Raw genomic sequence first — 17,410 nt, forward strand, 5'->3', positions numbered from 1 at the left:
TCTAGTTGTGGCAAGCAGGGGCTACTCTTCATTGTGGTGCATGGGCTTCTCACTGTGGTGGCTTCTCTTATTGCAGAGCACAGGATCTAGGCACACGGGTTTCAGTAGTTCCGGCACAAAGGCTCAGTAGTTGTGGCTCGCGGGCTCTAGAGTGCAGGCTCAGTAGTTGTGGTGCGTGGGCTTAGTTGCTCCTCAGCACGTGGGATCCTCCCGGACTGGGGCACGAACCCATGTGCCCTGCATCGGCAGGCAAACTTTCAACCACTGCGCCACCAGGGAAGCCCTGGTCAACTTTTAAAGAAGCTGTTTTCCAACATTGTTGTACCATTTTATGTTCCCACCAGGAGTGTGTGAGAGTTCTGGTTGCTCCACGCTCTTGCCAACACTTGGTATGGTCAGTCTTTGAAACTTTAGCCCCTTAAATTCAGGTGTCACTTGGTGACCCTAAGCTCCAGATTGTGTCAGCATAGCCCAGATTTTCTCAACCTGAACACCACTGACATTTTTGACCAGATGATTCTCTGTTGTAGGAGGCCGTCCTGTGCATTGCAGGATATTTAGCAGTGTCCCTGGTCTCTACACACTAGGTGCCAGTAGCACCCTGGAGGGATTTCGTCTGGCTGTCCTAACAAGGTATGCCAAACTTGGTGGCTGTAAACAACAGAAATTTATTCTCTCATGGTTCTGGAGTTGAGCAGTCTGAAATCAGTTTTCCTTGGGCAAAGTGTGTTAGCAGGGCTGTATCCCTGTGGAAGCTCTAGGGGACAATCTGTTCCTGGCCTCTTGCAGCTTCTAGGGGCTGCTGGCTTCCTTAGCCTGTGGCCTTGTCACTCCAGTCTTCAAGGGCAGCATCTTCTCCTCTCCCTCTGCTTGGTCTTCACGTGCCTGTTCCATCTTCTAAGGATGCGTGTGATAGCACACGTGCTCAGGAGGAACTGCTCTGTCCCTGCCATGTTACCCCATCTGACCCGTGCTGCCTCACCCCTCGTACCTCTTTCTCCACCTCAGACTTCTCCTCCAAGTTTCAGGCTGTTAGGTTCTAGCTCAGTTTGTCAAAGCCCATCCTCAGATGTGAACAAGAATATACTCTCCTGCAACAACAATGTTTGAGACCACTTGTATTGGAGAGGGTGGCCTTAACAGCTTTGGAAGATTTGGGGGGCATTTTGGTTGACTGACCATGATTTTGTCTTTGTAAGAGCATTTTCCACAGTGGTGCATTTGCCTCCACGGCTGTAGGAGATGGACAGAGAGGAGTCCTTGACCAAGGGAGGGACAAGAGAGGAGAGTCAGCCGTGTCACAAGCCAGGATGGTACTGCTGCCTTGCAGAGGGCGAGGAGGCTGGGCGCTGGAGAGAAGGGGAGATGGAGGGAATAGTCTTATAAATTAACATCTTCTTATTTAGGAATCCCTTCAAGAATGTGTTTAAGAGTATAGTCATGGGGGCTTCCCTGGTGGCGCAGTGGTTGAGAGTCCGCCTGCCAATGCAGGGGACAAGTGTTTGTGCCCCGGTCCGGGAAGATCCCACATGCCGTGGAGCGGGTGGGCCTGTGAGCCATGGCCGCTGAGCCTGCGCGTCCGGAGCCTGTGCTCCGCAACGGGAGAGGCCACATCAGTGAGAGAGAATAGTCATGGGACTTCCCTGGTGGTCCAGTGGTTGAGAATCTGCCTTTCAATGCAGGGGACGCGGGTTCGAGCCCTGGTCAGGAAACTAAGATCCCACATGCCACGTAGCAACTAAGCCCGTGGGCTGCAACTACTGAGCTCGTGCGCCTCAACTAGAGAGACTGTGTGCTGCAAACTACAGAGCCCACGTGCTCTGGAGCCCTGGAGCCCACGCGCCACAGCTAGAGAGAAGCCCGCATGCCGCAACAAAGATCCCGTGTGCCACAACTAAGCCCCGACACAGCGAAATAAATAATAAATAAATTTTTAAAAAATCATAAAATTTTTAAAAAGAGTATAGTCATACATTCTTATAAATATATACTAATGAAGAATCTACGTGTTGACTTCGTACTTGTGAAGAATATATTCATGAATTTACACTTGGACGTGGTTAGTATCTTAAATGTCCTTGCAGCTCCATCCTTCATGTAAATGGAAGGACAGCCATGGGGAATCTGCTTTCGGGCTGGACACCCCACCATCTCCCTGTCTTTGTGGGTGGTAGCCTCAGCCACATTGTCAGACCAATCTCTTCTCAACAGGGAACAAAGCAGACACTGATGGAATAGTCCTTGAAATACCATCACGAACTGGCTCTTAATTAATTGGCTCCAGCAAATACACGTTCAGATTCTCAGCTGCCTGGGGGCCATCTCCACGTGGCGCCATTCAAGTCCCTGAAGTAGGACCTAGTTGACCCGCTCACCTCCCGTTCCCTGTCGGTGCCTGTGCTTCTCTGCAGGGCCCCGGGCCCCAGCCATTCTCCAGCCTCACCACCCCTGGCTCAGGTCAGGCCTTCCTTGGCTCTTCCCTAAAGACCTAGGAGCTGCTGTTTGGAAATATTCCAAACCCAGGGAAAAACAGAGAAGAACATGATGAAGGTTATATGACTGCCCCCAGCTTTCTCAAGTCTTAATATATTTGCTTCAAAAATTTTTTTAAGAAATAAAAGTTTAAAAGGTGATTCGCCTGAAACTCTCACATTCCCCTTCCCCCTTTCTGCCCACCTCGCTATCCTCACTAGGCACTTAGCTTTTCCAGGCATGTTTTTAGACTTTTGCTACTTACACATGTGGCCATAAACAACAGGTAGTGATGTTTTATCTGTGTTTTTTTTTTAACAGGTTTACTGAGATATAATTTACGTGCCATAAAATGCACCATTTTAACTGTTTCAATAATCTTTAGTAAATTTACTGAGTTGTACAGTCGTTACCACAGTCCGATTTTGGTTTTTGTTTTAAACAGCTTTATTGAGCTACAATTCACATCCCATACAATTCAGCCACTTAAAGTGTAAAGTTCAGGGTTTTTAGCAAAATATTCACAGAGCAGTCTCAGTCCAGAACATTGTCATCGCTTCCAAAAGAAATTCCATCCCCACTAGCAGTCAATCCCCACCTCCTACCCCGTCCAGCCCCCAGAAACCACAGATTTATTTCTGTCTTTGTGGATTGGCCTATTCTGGACATTTCTTATAAAAGGAATCATACAATATGTGGTCTTTTGTGACTGCTCCATCACTATGATCAACAGACTTTTATGGAAGAACTACTGCATACCGAACACTGGTGTGGGACTCTGTATGGAATTTAACAGCACTCACGGACAGTTTAGATCTCGATTTGTGCAACTTCTAGTTTATTGCTATTTTTGTAAAGCCGTTACAAAAGAGTGACTATATATAAAAGATACATGAATATCGGTGTGGGTGTGTGGCTGACGTGCACCTGGGGTGTTCTGAGGCAGCCCTGGAGGAGGAGGAGGAAGGTGGATTCTGAACCCAAGTCTAGTCCTGAGGGAGGACCGCTCAGCCCCAGAACAAGCTTGGGGCCGGGTGCTCAGGGAGTGTTACTTTCTCTTTTGCTCCCAAGACAAGTGCAGCTGGAAGGACAGGTGAATGAGCACCTACAGGGGCACCTGGACAACATTTACCACCTCAACCAGAATCTGGCCTGCACCGAGGAGAGAATGGCCTATCTGTCCTACGAGAGAGCCAAGGAGATACGGGTGAGAACCTCACAGGGGGACCTTGTGAGAAGCGGCCAGTGAGAAGGCCGTGGGGACGAGAGAAGCAGAAGATGAGTGAATCCGCTCTGACACCCCTGAACCGAGGGAAGAGGCAGGTCCTTAAGCTGTGCCCCACAGCATCCCGTGTTCCCGTTCATGCCGCCCTTTCCCCGGCTCCGGCTCCGGCTTAGCCGATCTGGAAACTCGCACACTGAGGCTCCAGTACCCCCGGGGGACGGGAGGTTGGCGTGACAGCGTCACTCTCTTCCTCCTGCAGGAGGTTATGGACACGTTCAAGAGCCGTGTAGCCAAGTTGGAGGCTCTGCAGCAGGTGACCCAACTGGAGGTGACAGAGAGCGTGCGTATCCGGCCCCGGGGCTGCCTGTGCCGCTGGGCGCGCCCGCTGCTCACACTGGCCACCGTCCTCCGGGTCCTGGTCTCCAGCGCGTGCGCCTGCCCAGTGCCGCTGCTGAGCTCGCGCCTGCGCACGGGCACCGCACTCCTGCTCATCGGGCTGGGTGCCCTGGCCTGGCAGAAGCAGTGTGCCGTCCCCGCCGCAGACTGGCAGGCCCGGGTCCCCTCCAGATGGAGACTGTGTTCCGGGGATTCCAAGCCTCTACCAGAGGGGCCTTAAAGGGCCTGGCTTCGCTAGCTTCTCCCGCCTCCCCAGGCAGCTGCTTCTCGGCTCTCCCTTTCTTGTTCCATCACCAGCAGCCCAATGAGAGGTACATGGACGCCCGCCCGCCTCGCGCTCGCCTTTCTTGCGATCCTTTTATCCCGTCTGTAGACACGAGGCTTAGAAAAGATGAGCAACTCCAAAGTACGGTGCTGTGCCCCTCTCTCCCCTACGTGCTCTCTCACGACCCAGTGACCCAGCGCTCAGAGGCTCGAGTGCCCCAAAACTGCAGTGGCAGCCTCTATGACTCGGTTGCTTTTGGCAAAGAGAAACTACATTTATTTCACAGGGATGGAGAAAAGGGGCAGGGGCGGGGTGGCCAAAGCCCCGGAGGGTGGGACCGGTTACGTCTTCCAGTGGGAGACAGGCGACTCAGGCAGGTGACACCGAAGAGACAGATGAGGCCTCTGTTTTGGAAACGCTGGAGAGTTCAGAGCTATCATCCACCTTCTTCCCAAAAAGCTGCAAGATGCAGTTTCGAAACTGCAGGACAGAAAGTGTTACTGAGCAGAGCAGGCAGGGCCAACATGCTACGCTAAATGTAATGCTGGGGCACTCCGAGGAAAGCGTTTGTTCAGTGTCACCTTGATGGCTTACACGCTCACAATCTACAGGGGGAGTGGGGGAAGCCTCCAGGTACTCCTTGCACGTGGGAATGGTCTATTCCTGAGTATTCGATTATCTAAGTCATCTGATTTAGCAGTTGACGGTGACTGTTGTGGGCCCAATTGTGCTCCCCCAGAGATATGTTCAAGTCCTGACCCCTGGAGCCTGTGACTGTGACCTTATTTGGAAATAGTCTCTGCAGATGTGATTAAGATGTATATTATCATGAGGTCGTGCTGGAGTAGGGTGGGCACTAATCCAATGACTGGTGTCCTCATGAAAACAAGGGAATTTGGAATCAGACCCAGAGGGAAGGTAAAGGCAGAGATTGGGGAGACTCGTCTACAAGCCAAGGAACACCGGAGGTTACGGGTACCTGTCAGGACCTAGGAGAGGGGCCTGGAACAGACTCTTTCTAAGAAACAACCAGCACTGCCCACACCTTGATCTCAGATCTCTTGCCACCAGAACGATCATCTCTTCAGCCAAGAGAGTCTTCTGGCATCGGGAGCGCCCTGCTCTTTACTGCTCCACCCCTAAAGGCATGTGGGCTGTATTCACTTCTCAGATTGTATCTCCTGTCGTCACTGAGTTAAGAACAATGCTTTGAGGATACAAAGCAGAGGCATCTGCTGTATATTTCGGGCCTCTTCTCGACTACGTCCAGCTACTCCAATGTCAAAACTCTTTTAAAAAAGACCCATAATTGCTGAAATCAATAACATTGGGCTGGACAGCAGAACTGACTCAGCTGAAGAGCTGGCAGGTGAGCCCCATTCTTGTTATTGATTTCAGCAATTATGGGTCTTTTTAAGAGTTTTGATGTTGGAGTAGCTGGACGTAGTCGAGAGGCCCGAAATATACAGCAAACGCCTCTGCTTTGTATCCTCAAAGCATTGTTCTTAACTCAGTGACGATAGGAGATATAATCTACATACTGGGCACCCACTCTGTACTAGACTGTGTCCTCGGGGCATCAGCAGCAAACCAAAAAGAGCAAAATTCCACGTCTTTGTGGAGCTCAATTCCAGAACATTCTCTCTTGAATGCAACAGGAAGGGATAACAGTGTGGAAAGGGTGAAAGCAAAGTTCGAAAGTCTGGAGAGTCTGGAAGTTCAGATGATTGTAGAGGAGGGGGAGTTCCAGAAGGAGAGAATGGAAAGGCTCAAGTGAAGACAATACTTGGCAAGATGGCCTAGGATTCCACGACTAAAAGCCAGACCTAAAAAGAGACCCATGTGAAAGACAGGAAACAGTGGTCAGGCGTAGAGCTATGCTCTGGGTGTTGAGGTGCCAACAGTGGAGTCCCGGGGACTCCTTTGTGGTGCCGGTCCTACTTGATACTTAAACGTTACCATGGTGAGATGGGATGCCCCTGAGGGGGTGGTATTTCCGACCCACAGACCTTGCTGGTCATCCTCAAGTCACATCACAGCTGCACCTCAGTGAAGTGGATACGATGGATTCAAGGACGAATCAGGCAATTGCACTTGGAAGATGATAAGCCTGAATCACCCGTAACCTACTAAGAGGCCTAGGACTCGTGGGCTGCCATCTAGCAGGACCACAGCGTGTCCTGCCTGAACTAACCCATGAAGTCATGGCAGCCAAAGATCAGTCCAGGCAAGAAGGGCCTCCTTGTGTCCTGGTCACTGTCAGCGTTTGAAGATGGAAAGAGTCAGTTCAAGAGAAGAGTTGTGTCTGTGAAATCAAGAAGGGCATGCCTAGGGGACACAGAGACACGATCTGGCAATCCTAGGCCAGCAGAGGGGAGGGGCACACAGCACTCAGTGCACTGGAGGAAATGCCCACCCTCAGGCCCAGATCATAAAGGGATCCAGAGGGAGGGCTGGCTGGGGCTGGGTCGCATGCTCAGCCTTCCCCGGTTATTGTCCTGGGGGTCATTGTCAGTCTTCCCACAGACACGCTTCCGGGTGGGGGCCATCCCCGGGCTCTTCCGGGGTCCATTTCCGGTTTGCTCTGTCCACTGCGTGCCTTACCTGCCGGTTCATAAAGACGTAGATAATGGGGTTGTAGATGGTGGCACTTTTGGCGAAGTAGGATGGCAGGGCGGCCACCAGAGGGTGGAAGGCGTAGCCAGGGTGGGCAGCGGCGAAGCATGCAAAGAATGTGTAGGGCCCCCAGCAGAGGCAGTACGCAAAGATCATCACCATCACCATGCGGGTTACCTCCTTCTCCGCCTTCCGGGTGGATTCGGATTCTTTCTGCTGCTTCGCCACCTGGGGGGGACAGAGAGTGGCCCCGGGGACATTGAGCGGGAGGACCCCTCAGGGCTCCGTACCCCAGGGGATTCCATGTTGCTGCTGCTTGGGTAGCTAGTCAGGGAGGGTAGCGGGGAGAAGCAGATGGGCCCAGCTGTGCAGTACCCGGGCCACCTGAGCGGGGCCAGCCTTGTGGGAGCTCTTCCAGGCTTGGAGGTGGCACAGCTTGCTTCCTGTTAGGAGTCTGTGAAGGAGGTAAGGAGGCTGTGCCTCACCTGGTCCCTTACCAGAGTGTCCCCTCCCATGGTCAGGTCTGAGGGGCCGGGCGGGAGAAGACACAGGGGCGGCCGCCACCTGCTGCGGGCAGGGACCGGCGGCAGACAGCTGAATGGGGACGAGGGGTGACTGAGGGCTGGAGCGCGTTCTGGAGCCTGGGCTGCGCAGCCCAGAGCTCACTCGGACCCAGCTGTGTGCGGATACCTGTGGGAGTCGGCTAAGTAGCTTCCGATCCCTGACCGCCAACGCGGTGAGGGGAGCGAGGAGGGAACAGGTCACACACTGAAGGCAGTGAGGTCGGGGGAGCTTAGCTCCAGCCCGTGGCCTCCACTCCACAAAGAGCTCATAAGCACATGCTGATCCGATTGTGGGCACAAGCCGCTTCGTAGAGGAAAGGTGCCGCCCCAGAGGCCTCTTATTCCCTGTGCCAGGCAGGAGCCCAACAGGGACAGATGGCTGATTGTAGGTAAGCTGATTGACAAAGGGACAACGTACGCACGGTGCTCGGGACCCCGATCTCATTCTCCTGCTTCGCTCTGATTTCCCACGCCAGGGGATCACCTTCCCGGGGGGAGGGGGGAGTACAGGTCTGGGGGGCAGATGGCACGTGAACGGGACGCGAGCGCTCCGGTAGCCGCCTTTGCAAAACACCCCTTGACTGGCAAGTTTAGCCTCTGGATCTGGCCGGCTGTGCTCCACTCCGTGGCAGAGGCTGGCTTTCCACCCCCGGGATCAGGAGGAAATGCAGCTGTGGTCCCTTATTGGGTCCCTCCACGAGGAGGCGGGCAGTCCCTTCCCACCCTGTAGGGGCGAGGCCGAGGGAGCCGGGGCTGCGCCTGCCACCTCGAAGGCGTTGGCAGATTCTGGCAATTCCAGATATCTGGTTCCGGGGCTGGAGAGCGGACTGGGCGGTCCTCTGTGCCAGCCTAGACCTCCCTGGCGTTCATGAGCCTGCCTGCAGGGGTGAAGCTGGGGGGGGTGTGGGGCTCACCGCTCGGACGGCCAGCCACACTTGCAGGTAGCAGAGCACGATAACGCTGAGCGGGATGAAGCAGCAGGTGATCATGAGCGCGATCATGTAAGACTGCACCCCAGGGTAAGAGCTGCCGCTGAACACGTCCGGGCCGCACGACGTCTTCAGGCCGTGGGGCCAGTACCTGGGGAGAAGGGCCGGCAGCCCGTCCTGAGGTGGGCAGGGACCCGAGCCCCTGCCCGCCCCAGCACACCACTGACTTGGGTAAGGTTGCTGGGCTTTTTCATTGAGGTGAAATTCACGTTACATGAAGTGAACAATTCGGAGGCATTTAGTGCGTTCGCAACGTTCTGCAACCGCCACCTCTGTCTGTAGCTCCAGAACGTTTTCATCACCCCCAAAGGAAGCCCTTCAGAAGGATCTTAGGAAAGCCTTGTCCGTCTCTGGTCTCACGTTCCCTTCTTTTTTTACTCAGGGGTTCACAGGTGTTAAGACAAGAGGGTGCCTGAGGATTCAACGAGCACGTGTTCAACAGTCGCAGCCACTGTGGGCACGGGAGCATGAGGAGGGGACAGACAGGGCCTGGTTCCTCGCACTGATGGCAGCTTCCCAAAGAAAGACCACACCCTCTCCAGGCACCACAGAACTTGTTCACCAGCCTGCAGTGCAAGATACAAATGCAACGGCCTTGTCCCGTCCAGCCCCCTCAAACACCTGAGCCGTTTCCTTGGAAATGCGGGACTTCCCCCAAAGGATCCACCTGGAGAGGACACTGTAACCGACAGCCCAGGTGTACCTACGACCCAAGGAGCCTCGGAAAGGGGGCCCCTCGGCAGGTGCAAGAAAGAGGCCTGGGGCAGAGTAGGCAAGAGGGCTCTGGAATCCAAACGTGCCTGTGGCCTCAGCCGGCAGCGTTTCTCTATGTGTTCTCATGAGCTGCTCCTGTTTGGGAGAAACAGACTTTTCCAGAGGCTTGGGGACCACAGGGCCCATTTCCACGTTGCAGCCAGGCAGAGTCACGCGTTCACAGACAGTGCGCGCTCCAAGGGGTCTCAGCGAGAGTCAGGTCCACCCTTGGTTTACTCGTGGAGCCACAAAGGCCCAGGGACTGGAAATGGTTTGCCCCAAGGTCACAAAGGGAATCACGAGTTTGACCCTCCCTGCTCTGCTCCAAACGAATCACCTTCCTGGCACCCTGGCACCCTTACCTGCTCCAACCAAAGATGGGTGGAGCTGTCCACACAGCAGCCCAGATCCAGGAGAAGGCAATGCCCGCAATGGCCAACTTGGCATCAAATCTCACGTTGCCAAAGGGCTTGCAGACCACCATCCACCTCTCCCAGGAAATGATGGCCAAGGACCAGAGACCGGTGATCCCTGCAGGGGGAGAAGCAGACAGAGGAAGGCTTTGAGTCAACGCTTTTCAAGATCAAGAGGACACCCCCCACCTACCTGCAAAAGCTAATTCTCCAAAAAGTGTTTTCCGGTCCCGGGAAGCAGCGGGTCTCTTGGTCAGTTTCTTTCTCTAACCCCTGCTTTCCCGGCTCCTTCCCCACTGGGCCTGCGCCCGCCTCCCCTTGCCTGCTCTGATTTGGCCTCATGGCCCACCTCGCTTCCCATCTCTCTTTTACTCGGCCACCAGCCTTTCTTGTGATACGGTCAGCGCAACTCCTGACGGCCACGTACACACATGAGGCCACACTGAGGTACTGCAGTCCCAGCCCGGAGCAAGGAAACAGGACGTGTGCAGAAAGCTGTGCCCTCCTGCCGGTGGGCAGGCCTCCCCTCAGCCCGGGCCTCTCAGCACCGCCCACCATGCAGCGGTCTGTGGATGGAATCCGGGGCTCCATGAGCTGGGGTGGGGAAAATGATGTCTTTGTTTCCACTACGCTCTACTGGACACTTGGCCTTCTTTACTTCCATTGCGAGTGTGGTAGCATTAGCAGTGCCCGTGACTTGGTCACTTTACAGGGGTGGCAGACATTTCCCAGTATGACTATATTCATTGCTACTTTGACATCTCAGTGACTGTCTGGCCAGATACAGTTATTTGATACCTTAATAAAGAATGGCGTCACGAATACTTCTAAAAATACCGTTAATACTAATACTTCTTTTGTGTGTGTGGTACGCGGGCCTCTCACTGCTGTGGCCTCTCCCGTTGCGGAGCACAGGCTCCGGACGCGCAGGCTCAGCAGCCGTGGCTCACGGGCCCAGCCGCTCCGCGGCACGTGGGATCCTCCCGGACCGGGGCACGACCCCGCGTCCCCTGCATCGGCAGGCGGACTCTCAACCACTGCGCCACCAGGGAAGCCCAATACTAATACTTTTAATGAAGGAGTATGTCACTAGTGTTTAATACTTTGATAACTATATTTCAGTATCATTGGCTTCCTTTGTAATCCTATGGATCTCATTGTGCACATTTGCCAACGTTCTTCTAAGAAGGGGTCCACGGGCTTCCCCAGAGGGCTGAGGGTGTCTGTGTCCCCAAAACTGGTGACCCGAGAGCAGACCTCGAGCAGTTACAAAGGCAAGACAGGCGTAAGCGAGGAGCCACCCCGGGGCGCCAGGCACCAGCTACCGAGGTGCACGGAGTGTTGGAACTTGGGATGGACTTTCTCTGCCTAACCTTCCCTGGTAAAGTAACTTGGTGGAGCTGACACCACTAGTAATTCAAGTCATTGACCAGGTCCCCTCTCCCCTGTCCCTCTAGTCCTAGTGTCTTTCTGTCATTCGTCTCCTCAGAATCTGAATTGGAGATCACTTCAGGCGGTAACAAGACAAACCCAAGTTAGATGTGGAAGCTAAGGACCCAGGCATTGTGACCAGGTGGCCCTGGGAAACTTGAAAAATGGGAAGGCAGCTGCAAGCCTTCACTGGTTTGATGGCCGGGGGCCTGGAGACAGGCTGCACGTGGTGAGTGCTGTGGCCCTTGGGCTCCCTGTCATCTCGGGTGGACGCCAAGCTGCAACCCCACAGCCCTTGGTTCTGTCCTGGGGACGTGGTGCAAGGGCCTCTGAGGCGACCTTGGCCTTGTCAGGCCCGCCTGTGTTCCTCTTCTTCATGGGCCCTTGGCAAGGAAACCCCGCCACCCTGGCCTTGCCGGGCACCCGGTGCAGACCCACACCCTGCTCTCCCTGGCTCAGCCCTCGCTCCCTTGTTCAGCCCCCGCGCCGTCAGCCAGCCTTCTCCCGGTCTCCCCACGGGGCCCCCTCCTCCCCGCTCCTCAGCGTGCCGTCCTGAGGCCTATCGCCGCCCGCTGTGTGCTCACCCGCGCTCTGGCCACCCAGCCAGCCCAGCTGTCTGTGCCCCTTCCTGTCCCGCTGAGTCGACATTCGGCTCCCTCGTCGCCGCCTCCTCCTCCAAGTCACGCTCCTCTGAGGCTACTGGTGATGCCATGTGCTCACTGTCTGGATGGGAGGCCCGCAGGCCTTGGACCCTGTGTGCAGCATCCTAGATGCCTTACAGCACGGAGCCGGGAGCGCAGGTGCTTATGGCCAAAGTTGACGTGAACAGGGTCACAACCCGCGGAGATATTAGCAATGGGGATGGTAGGATCTAGTTTCAATATCTCGGAGGCCTCCCCTCCCACACTGTTCTGAGATTATGTGGATCTGTCTGTCCCCGTTCAGAGATGTGCCTCGAACACGCCCCAGAGGCACACCTGCGGATTTTGCCGCGTGAGTGTTTCCTTTACGCACGGGAGGCTGTGCCCAGGCCCTGGCTGGCTTACCACACAAGGAGACAGTGAAGCCCTCCACGATGCACAAGGGGTGGCCCAGCACAAAGTAGCCGTACATCTGGTTCACAACGCTGATGGTGCTGGCAATGACCGTCTCCGCCAGGTCAGCGACGGCCAAGTTCACCAGCATCCAGTTCAGAGGGTGGCGCAGCTTCTTGAACTTCACGGTGGCTGCCAGCACGGGCCCGTTCGTGAAGATGGAGGCGATGAGCACGAAGACCATCCAGACGCTGGTCAGGTGGTACACCCATCTGGGGGCGATGTGGTAATTGGGGCCGTCGAAGGGGTCTGGAGGCAGGAGACACAGAGGGCACAGCTGCATCTGTGCCGCCCCCCTCACCCCATCAGAATCTCCCCTCAGCCCTCCTGCCTTCCGCCCGCCGCACTCACCTTTGCGACTGGTCTTCCCCTCTAGCTTTGCCCGCCTGCAGACAACCTTCCCTCCATCCCGTCTCTCAAGCTCGAGGCCACGGCCTGCCAGATGCCTGCACGGGCATCCTTGAACTTAACAAGGCAGCACCCCTCATCATCGCTGCCGGGTGCCGCGCGCCCGTCTGATCTGCGCCCCGCCATGTGCCACGTCGGCCTCCTGGAGTGTGGTTGGCTGGCTTGGTCCTCTCCCCCGAACCCTTCTGTGCCTGGGCCTCATCCGCCCCTACCGCAGGGAGCTCCCAGAAACCTGCCGACAATATCTGCGACCACGCTAGACACCACAGGCTCCCAAGGAACAGGCCTTTGACTGCGCGACACCTGTGTAGTGCCCGTTTCTGTGCAAAAGGGAGCAGAGGGAAGGCACTGGGGCTGCTGCTGGGCCCGAGAACAGCAACCCCCCAAGTTGCCAGCACATCTGACCCAGGAAGTCCAATGGGTTAGCGTGAGCAGAGCATCTGGAACTAGGAGGTGTGTGGAGCGCTCCGGCGTGCAGGCAAGTGAGGGGCTGGGACGGTTTCGAAACAAGGCAGCCCAACCGTCCTTCCTGGACCACCCACGGAGTCTGGATCAGACAGGGACGAGGGCCGTGTGTGGCACAGAAGGGACAGGAGCGCTCCGAACATGGGAAGCAAAAGCCGGTGCACCGGCCTGCCCCCTTCTCCTGGAAGTTTCAGGTCTAGTTCTGTGAAGAAATGAGTGCAAAAAGGGTATCACAGTCAACTCCCAGGTAAGGGTCTCCTGAGAAATACAGGGCGGGAGGGAATTGGATATGGGGGCTGGCAGGAAGCAAGATTTCTTCCAGTATACCTTGCTTTCTAGATTTTAATTTGGAGCCTTGTAAATATTTTATTCCATAATTATAAAACAACATTAAAATTTAAAAAGCAATCCCTGAAAAATCAAAAATAAAACAAATGGACCTGACCGCATATGCACTCGGTGGCATGGTCACATAGAGAGGGGCTACTCGCAGGGACTCAAAAAGACGCTAGTTTGCCTATTCGAGCCTGGTGGCATGTCCCCAAAGGATGAAAAGACCTGTCCAAAGGTTAAGCTTTGGGTAATGATGTTGCTGGCGATAGCGTTGGCGTCATCATTCTGAGACCATTTTCAGCGTGTTTGAGATAAAGCAAATGAGTAACGAAATGATATTCTAATTCCAACTCTACCCACAGCCCTTAAGAACACGATTCTTAGTGGGAGAGAAAGGAGACGCAGAGGTCAAACCCAACGGGCTCCATTGGGGAACCAAGTCACTATTTGGAACTGGGCGAAATAGAAGGAGACTCAAGCATCTCTTCTGCCTTTCCCACGCACACCGTATCCCTGGGCAACCCGATGGCACGTGAGAGCGTGTTTCTCTTGATCAAAGTAGTGAAGCTAATAAATGAAGACAGGGTCAGAAGAATCCCAGTGTCACCATTTCGAAATCCCCAGTGGTTTAATGGGTCCTGGCATTGAGTGTCAGCAGCTCGCCCAAACACCGGACACATCCGCCTGGCTGCCCGGCAGACCTTCACGGTGCTTTATACCAGCCCAGCTCTCCTCACCTTAAAAGCTCCCAAACCTTTCGCCATCTGATCTCTTAACTGGGGACAACAGACTCGCTTTCTTCAACAAATAAATTGCAAGGAGGTTGAGGGGGAACCTCTAGAAGTATGACCTTGTGGTAGTGTTTTTAAAGAGTCCTTTCTTCTTACTGGTACCTACCGAAGATTTACAGAGGAAATGATGTGATGTCTTGGATCTGCTTCCAGAAATCGGCAGGAGTGGTTAGTGGAGGGGGTTAGAGATGAAATAAGACAAGTGATGGATACCCGGGGGCCATTATACTCTCCTCTCTACTTTGGTAGACACTTGAACTTTTGAAAAAATTTTACAATAAGGAATCTTGTGCATCGATGAAGCCCCGTGGGCCTCCAGGGAGAGCATTGCTGTGTCTACGTCGAGGACATTCTGGGGTGCAGTCAGGTCAAGGTGAACTTCACGGCTGTCAAGGAGCTGGTGTGGCTTCTGGAAACTGCAGCACGTGAGACATTCTTAAAGGAACGGAAGGTCTTTGGTTTGAAGAAGGGACCCGGGGAGGGGGGCCAGGGGCTGAGGGTCAGTACAGTCCTCAGGTCTCTGATGGGCTGGCATGCCCAGGGCAGAACTCGGGCTGCCTCGATGGAGTTTTCGGCTTTCTTTTGGGCCAAAGCCCTCTCTACTGGGACAGCTCGGAGCAGAACAGCTGCCCCAGGAGCCGAGCTAGCCTCTTCCCTAGCATGGACCGCCAGAGTCCAAGGGCTCTGGGCGTGAACTGGGACAAGATGGCCACCACCACCACGGTCTCTTCTCCCCTTAGGCTCTCGAAGTCACTCACCCTCCTGCGGGCCAACCCCGCCTGTCACTCCTGCTGGTGGCCTCCATTTGGCTTTGGGAGATGCAAAGGTGAGTCAGGCCCAGTTCCCTCCCCGGAAGCTCAGGGATGAGTGTATCGAGCGCTCACTAGCAGTCTGGGGCCACACGGGAAGAGTTCGTGAACTTTCCTGGGACAGGAATTCTCAGAGGGTCTGGGAAGCCCGTGTGGTTTGAAAGTGTGTATTCGATATTACGGTGTCCTTTTACGTTCAGAGAGGACCCCCCCCATTCATGTTATCATAAAGGCTAAGAGAGAAGGCCACTCGGGCCTGTGTCCCAGGAGGGCCGTTCTAGCCAGCATGACCCAGCCTCGGCACCTATTTGCTCACCTCTGGTGGAGTTGCTGTTGGTGTAGGTGAAGACGCTCCCCTGGGTGCTGTCCTCAAAGCTGGTCTGTGGCTGCCCACCTGCAAACCTTTGAGGGCCCCACTGCTGGGCCATGGCTCTGGAAAACCCTGTCCCCGATGCCTGCGGACCTGGCGCTGCCCGGCGGTCACGGTGCTTTATACCAGCCCAGCTCTCCTCACCTTAAAAGCTCCCAAACCTTTCGCCATCTGATCTCTTAATTGGGCCTGGGACTTAGACCTCCTACTTCCCCACCCCTGGGCCTCCTGGCTCCTAAGGCGAGCCCACGAGGGCGGCTCAGAGGGATTTGCTGGGAGCCGGGCTCAGAGCCAGGGTGGCTGTGGAGGCTGCCGTGGGCCCTCGCTGCTGTTTCCCTGTCCTCTCTTCCCTTCTACCGTCCAGCGTCTGCTCCTAGGCCGGGCAGGCACAAGTGTCGGGCTTTTCAGCCCGAAGCCCAGACCCACCTTTCCCAGCGGCCGCTCCCCGAGTGACGTCGCGGGGCTGAGGCCTGGAGCTGGAACCTCCCTGTGGGTCAGACCATCTCGGGGGCCCAGATGGATGCAAGTCGTGCCAGTGGGGCTCCTTCCCCGGGAAGGGATGGACAGGCCTGGGGTGGGAGAGACTCCGCCGTGCATCTCGCTTCTCCCTCACCCCACCGCCTTGCTCCCCGTGGGCTGCAGCTCGTTCCGTCACCAGGGAGCTCAGCCAGGCCCTCCCAACAGCCCTCCCGAAGCAGCTGAGGGTGCCCAGAAGCCCTCAGACCCCACCTCAACTCTCCCTCCCCTGGGTTGACAAGCTTTCCTTGGCCTGCCCGTGACTACAGCCTCGCTCTAGACTTGCCTTCAAAAGCAAAGCTCCGCTAATTGCCCAACTCCGCAGCCTTGCGTGTTTCCACACAAGGTGAATAGGAATGCTCAGAGCAGCACTATTCACAAAAGGTCAAAAGTGAGTCGACAGCTGAACGGATAAGCAAAATGCCCTCCACCCGTGCAATGGAGTATTATTCAGCCGTAACAAGGAATGGAATTCTGACACATGCTCCAACATGAGCGAATCTTGAAAACGTGATGCTAGGCGCAAGGAGCCAGACACAGAGGACCTCACGCTATGATTCTGTGTATGTGAAATGTCCAGAATAGATAAACCCACAGAGACAGAAAGCAGACTGGTGGTGCCAGGGGCTGGGCTGGGGGTGATGGAAAGTGACTGCTAACGGGGATGGGGATGCCTTTGGTGGTGATGAAACTATTCTAAAATTAGATGGTGATGGTGCAGCCACTGTGGAAAACAGTTTGGCAGTTCCAAAGATTGAAAAATAGAATTACCACGTGCTTCAGCAATTCTCCTTCTGGGTACGTAACCAAAAGGACTGAAAGGGGTTTTGAGGGGCTCACAAAGCGAACATGGCATGTGTGATGGCACTCGACGTCACAAGGTCAGATGCCTAGAGCTCAACCCCAGGTTCTTCTGACTTCCAAGGCCATGCTTTTCCCTCTTCCTGGATCCCCGGGGGCTCTGCCTGTCCCCCCGCCACCAGAGTCAAAGAATCAGCACACCTGAGAATGTGAGAGCCGGAGGTGGGCCCCCTCTGGGATCACCTGCTCAACCTGGTCCCTTCTGAGCACTGGCTTCCCAGCACTGCCATGGACTGGCCAGGTGACCTTGAGTGGGGTGACCCCTCCCTCTCAGGCCAGGTTCACCTTCTGTCTAAAGGGAGAGGACCCATCCTGCCTGCCCCTGCCTACCCCCCTCCCTCACGGGGCTGCCGCGGGCCCTTTGGAAGCCCTTTGTGAACCCTCCAGCCAGAGCTGGCCCACCGCTTGCCCAGCCTGCCCCTGTCCAGCATGGCACCAATGACTGAGCTCAGCGGCAGGGCTGCCCCAAGACCCTGGGGAACGAGGGGACAGGGCAAAGGGAGGAGGTGGCGATGGCAGTGAGTCCTGGACCCTCCCCTGGACCGTCTGCAGAGTCGGGTGCTAATTGATGATTAGGGCTAACAGAAGATCAGGTCCAGTTTTAGCCAAAAGCAGATTACTGCCCTGGAAAGCCCCCTGG

At 55.3% G+C, this 17,410-nt stretch overlaps 2 protein-coding genes across 2 annotated transcripts; one reads left to right on the plus strand and one right to left on the minus strand.

Moving 5' to 3' along the window:
* Positions 1-3,543: 3,543 nt before the first annotated feature.
* TEX28 (testis expressed 28) lies at positions 3,544-4,313 on the plus strand (the record flags this gene model as incomplete). Its single annotated transcript, XM_024755738.1, has 2 exons — positions 3,544-3,679; positions 3,957-4,313. Coding segments are annotated over 2 exons (493 nt in total), but the record flags the coding sequence as incomplete, so codon positions are not given.
* Positions 4,314-4,616: 303 nt separating this feature from the next.
* Positions 4,617-15,459, minus strand: LOC112406765 (long-wave-sensitive opsin 1). Its single transcript, XM_024755737.1, has 6 exons — positions 15,340-15,459; positions 12,170-12,466; positions 9,642-9,810; positions 8,452-8,617; positions 6,963-7,202; positions 4,617-4,838 (listed from the first exon to the last, which is right to left on the minus strand). The coding sequence occupies exons 1-6, from the start codon at positions 15,449-15,451 to the stop codon at positions 4,728-4,730; spliced, it is 1,095 nt and encodes a 364-aa protein (XP_024611505.1). The 5' UTR covers positions 15,452-15,459; the 3' UTR covers positions 4,617-4,727.
* Between the last annotated feature and the right edge of the window lie 1,951 nt (positions 15,460-17,410).

Source organism: Neophocaena asiaeorientalis, unplaced genomic scaffold, assembly GCF_003031525.2.
Source record: "Neophocaena asiaeorientalis asiaeorientalis breed wild unplaced genomic scaffold, Neophocaena_asiaeorientalis_V1.1 scaffold843, whole genome shotgun sequence".
Classification (NCBI taxonomy): Eukaryota; Metazoa; Chordata; class Mammalia; order Artiodactyla; family Phocoenidae; genus Neophocaena; species Neophocaena asiaeorientalis.

What these genes read in the sequence shown, in the direction of transcription:
- LOC112406765 (XM_024755737.1), bottom strand. Translation starts at nt 15,451, where the DNA reads ATGGCCCAGCAGTGGGGCCCTCAAAGGTTTGCAGGTGGGCAGCCACAG. An exon ending in CTTCACTGTCTCCTTGTGTG is followed by an intron (nt 9,811 to 12,169) that starts GTAAGCCAGCCA and finishes CTCCCCCTGCAG; the next exon opens with GGATCACCGGTCTCTGGTCC. An exon ending in TGTGGCTGGCCGTCCGAGCG is followed by an intron (nt 7,203 to 8,451) that starts GTGAGCCCCACA and finishes TGTCCCCCCCAG; the next exon opens with GTGGCGAAGCAGCAGAAAGA.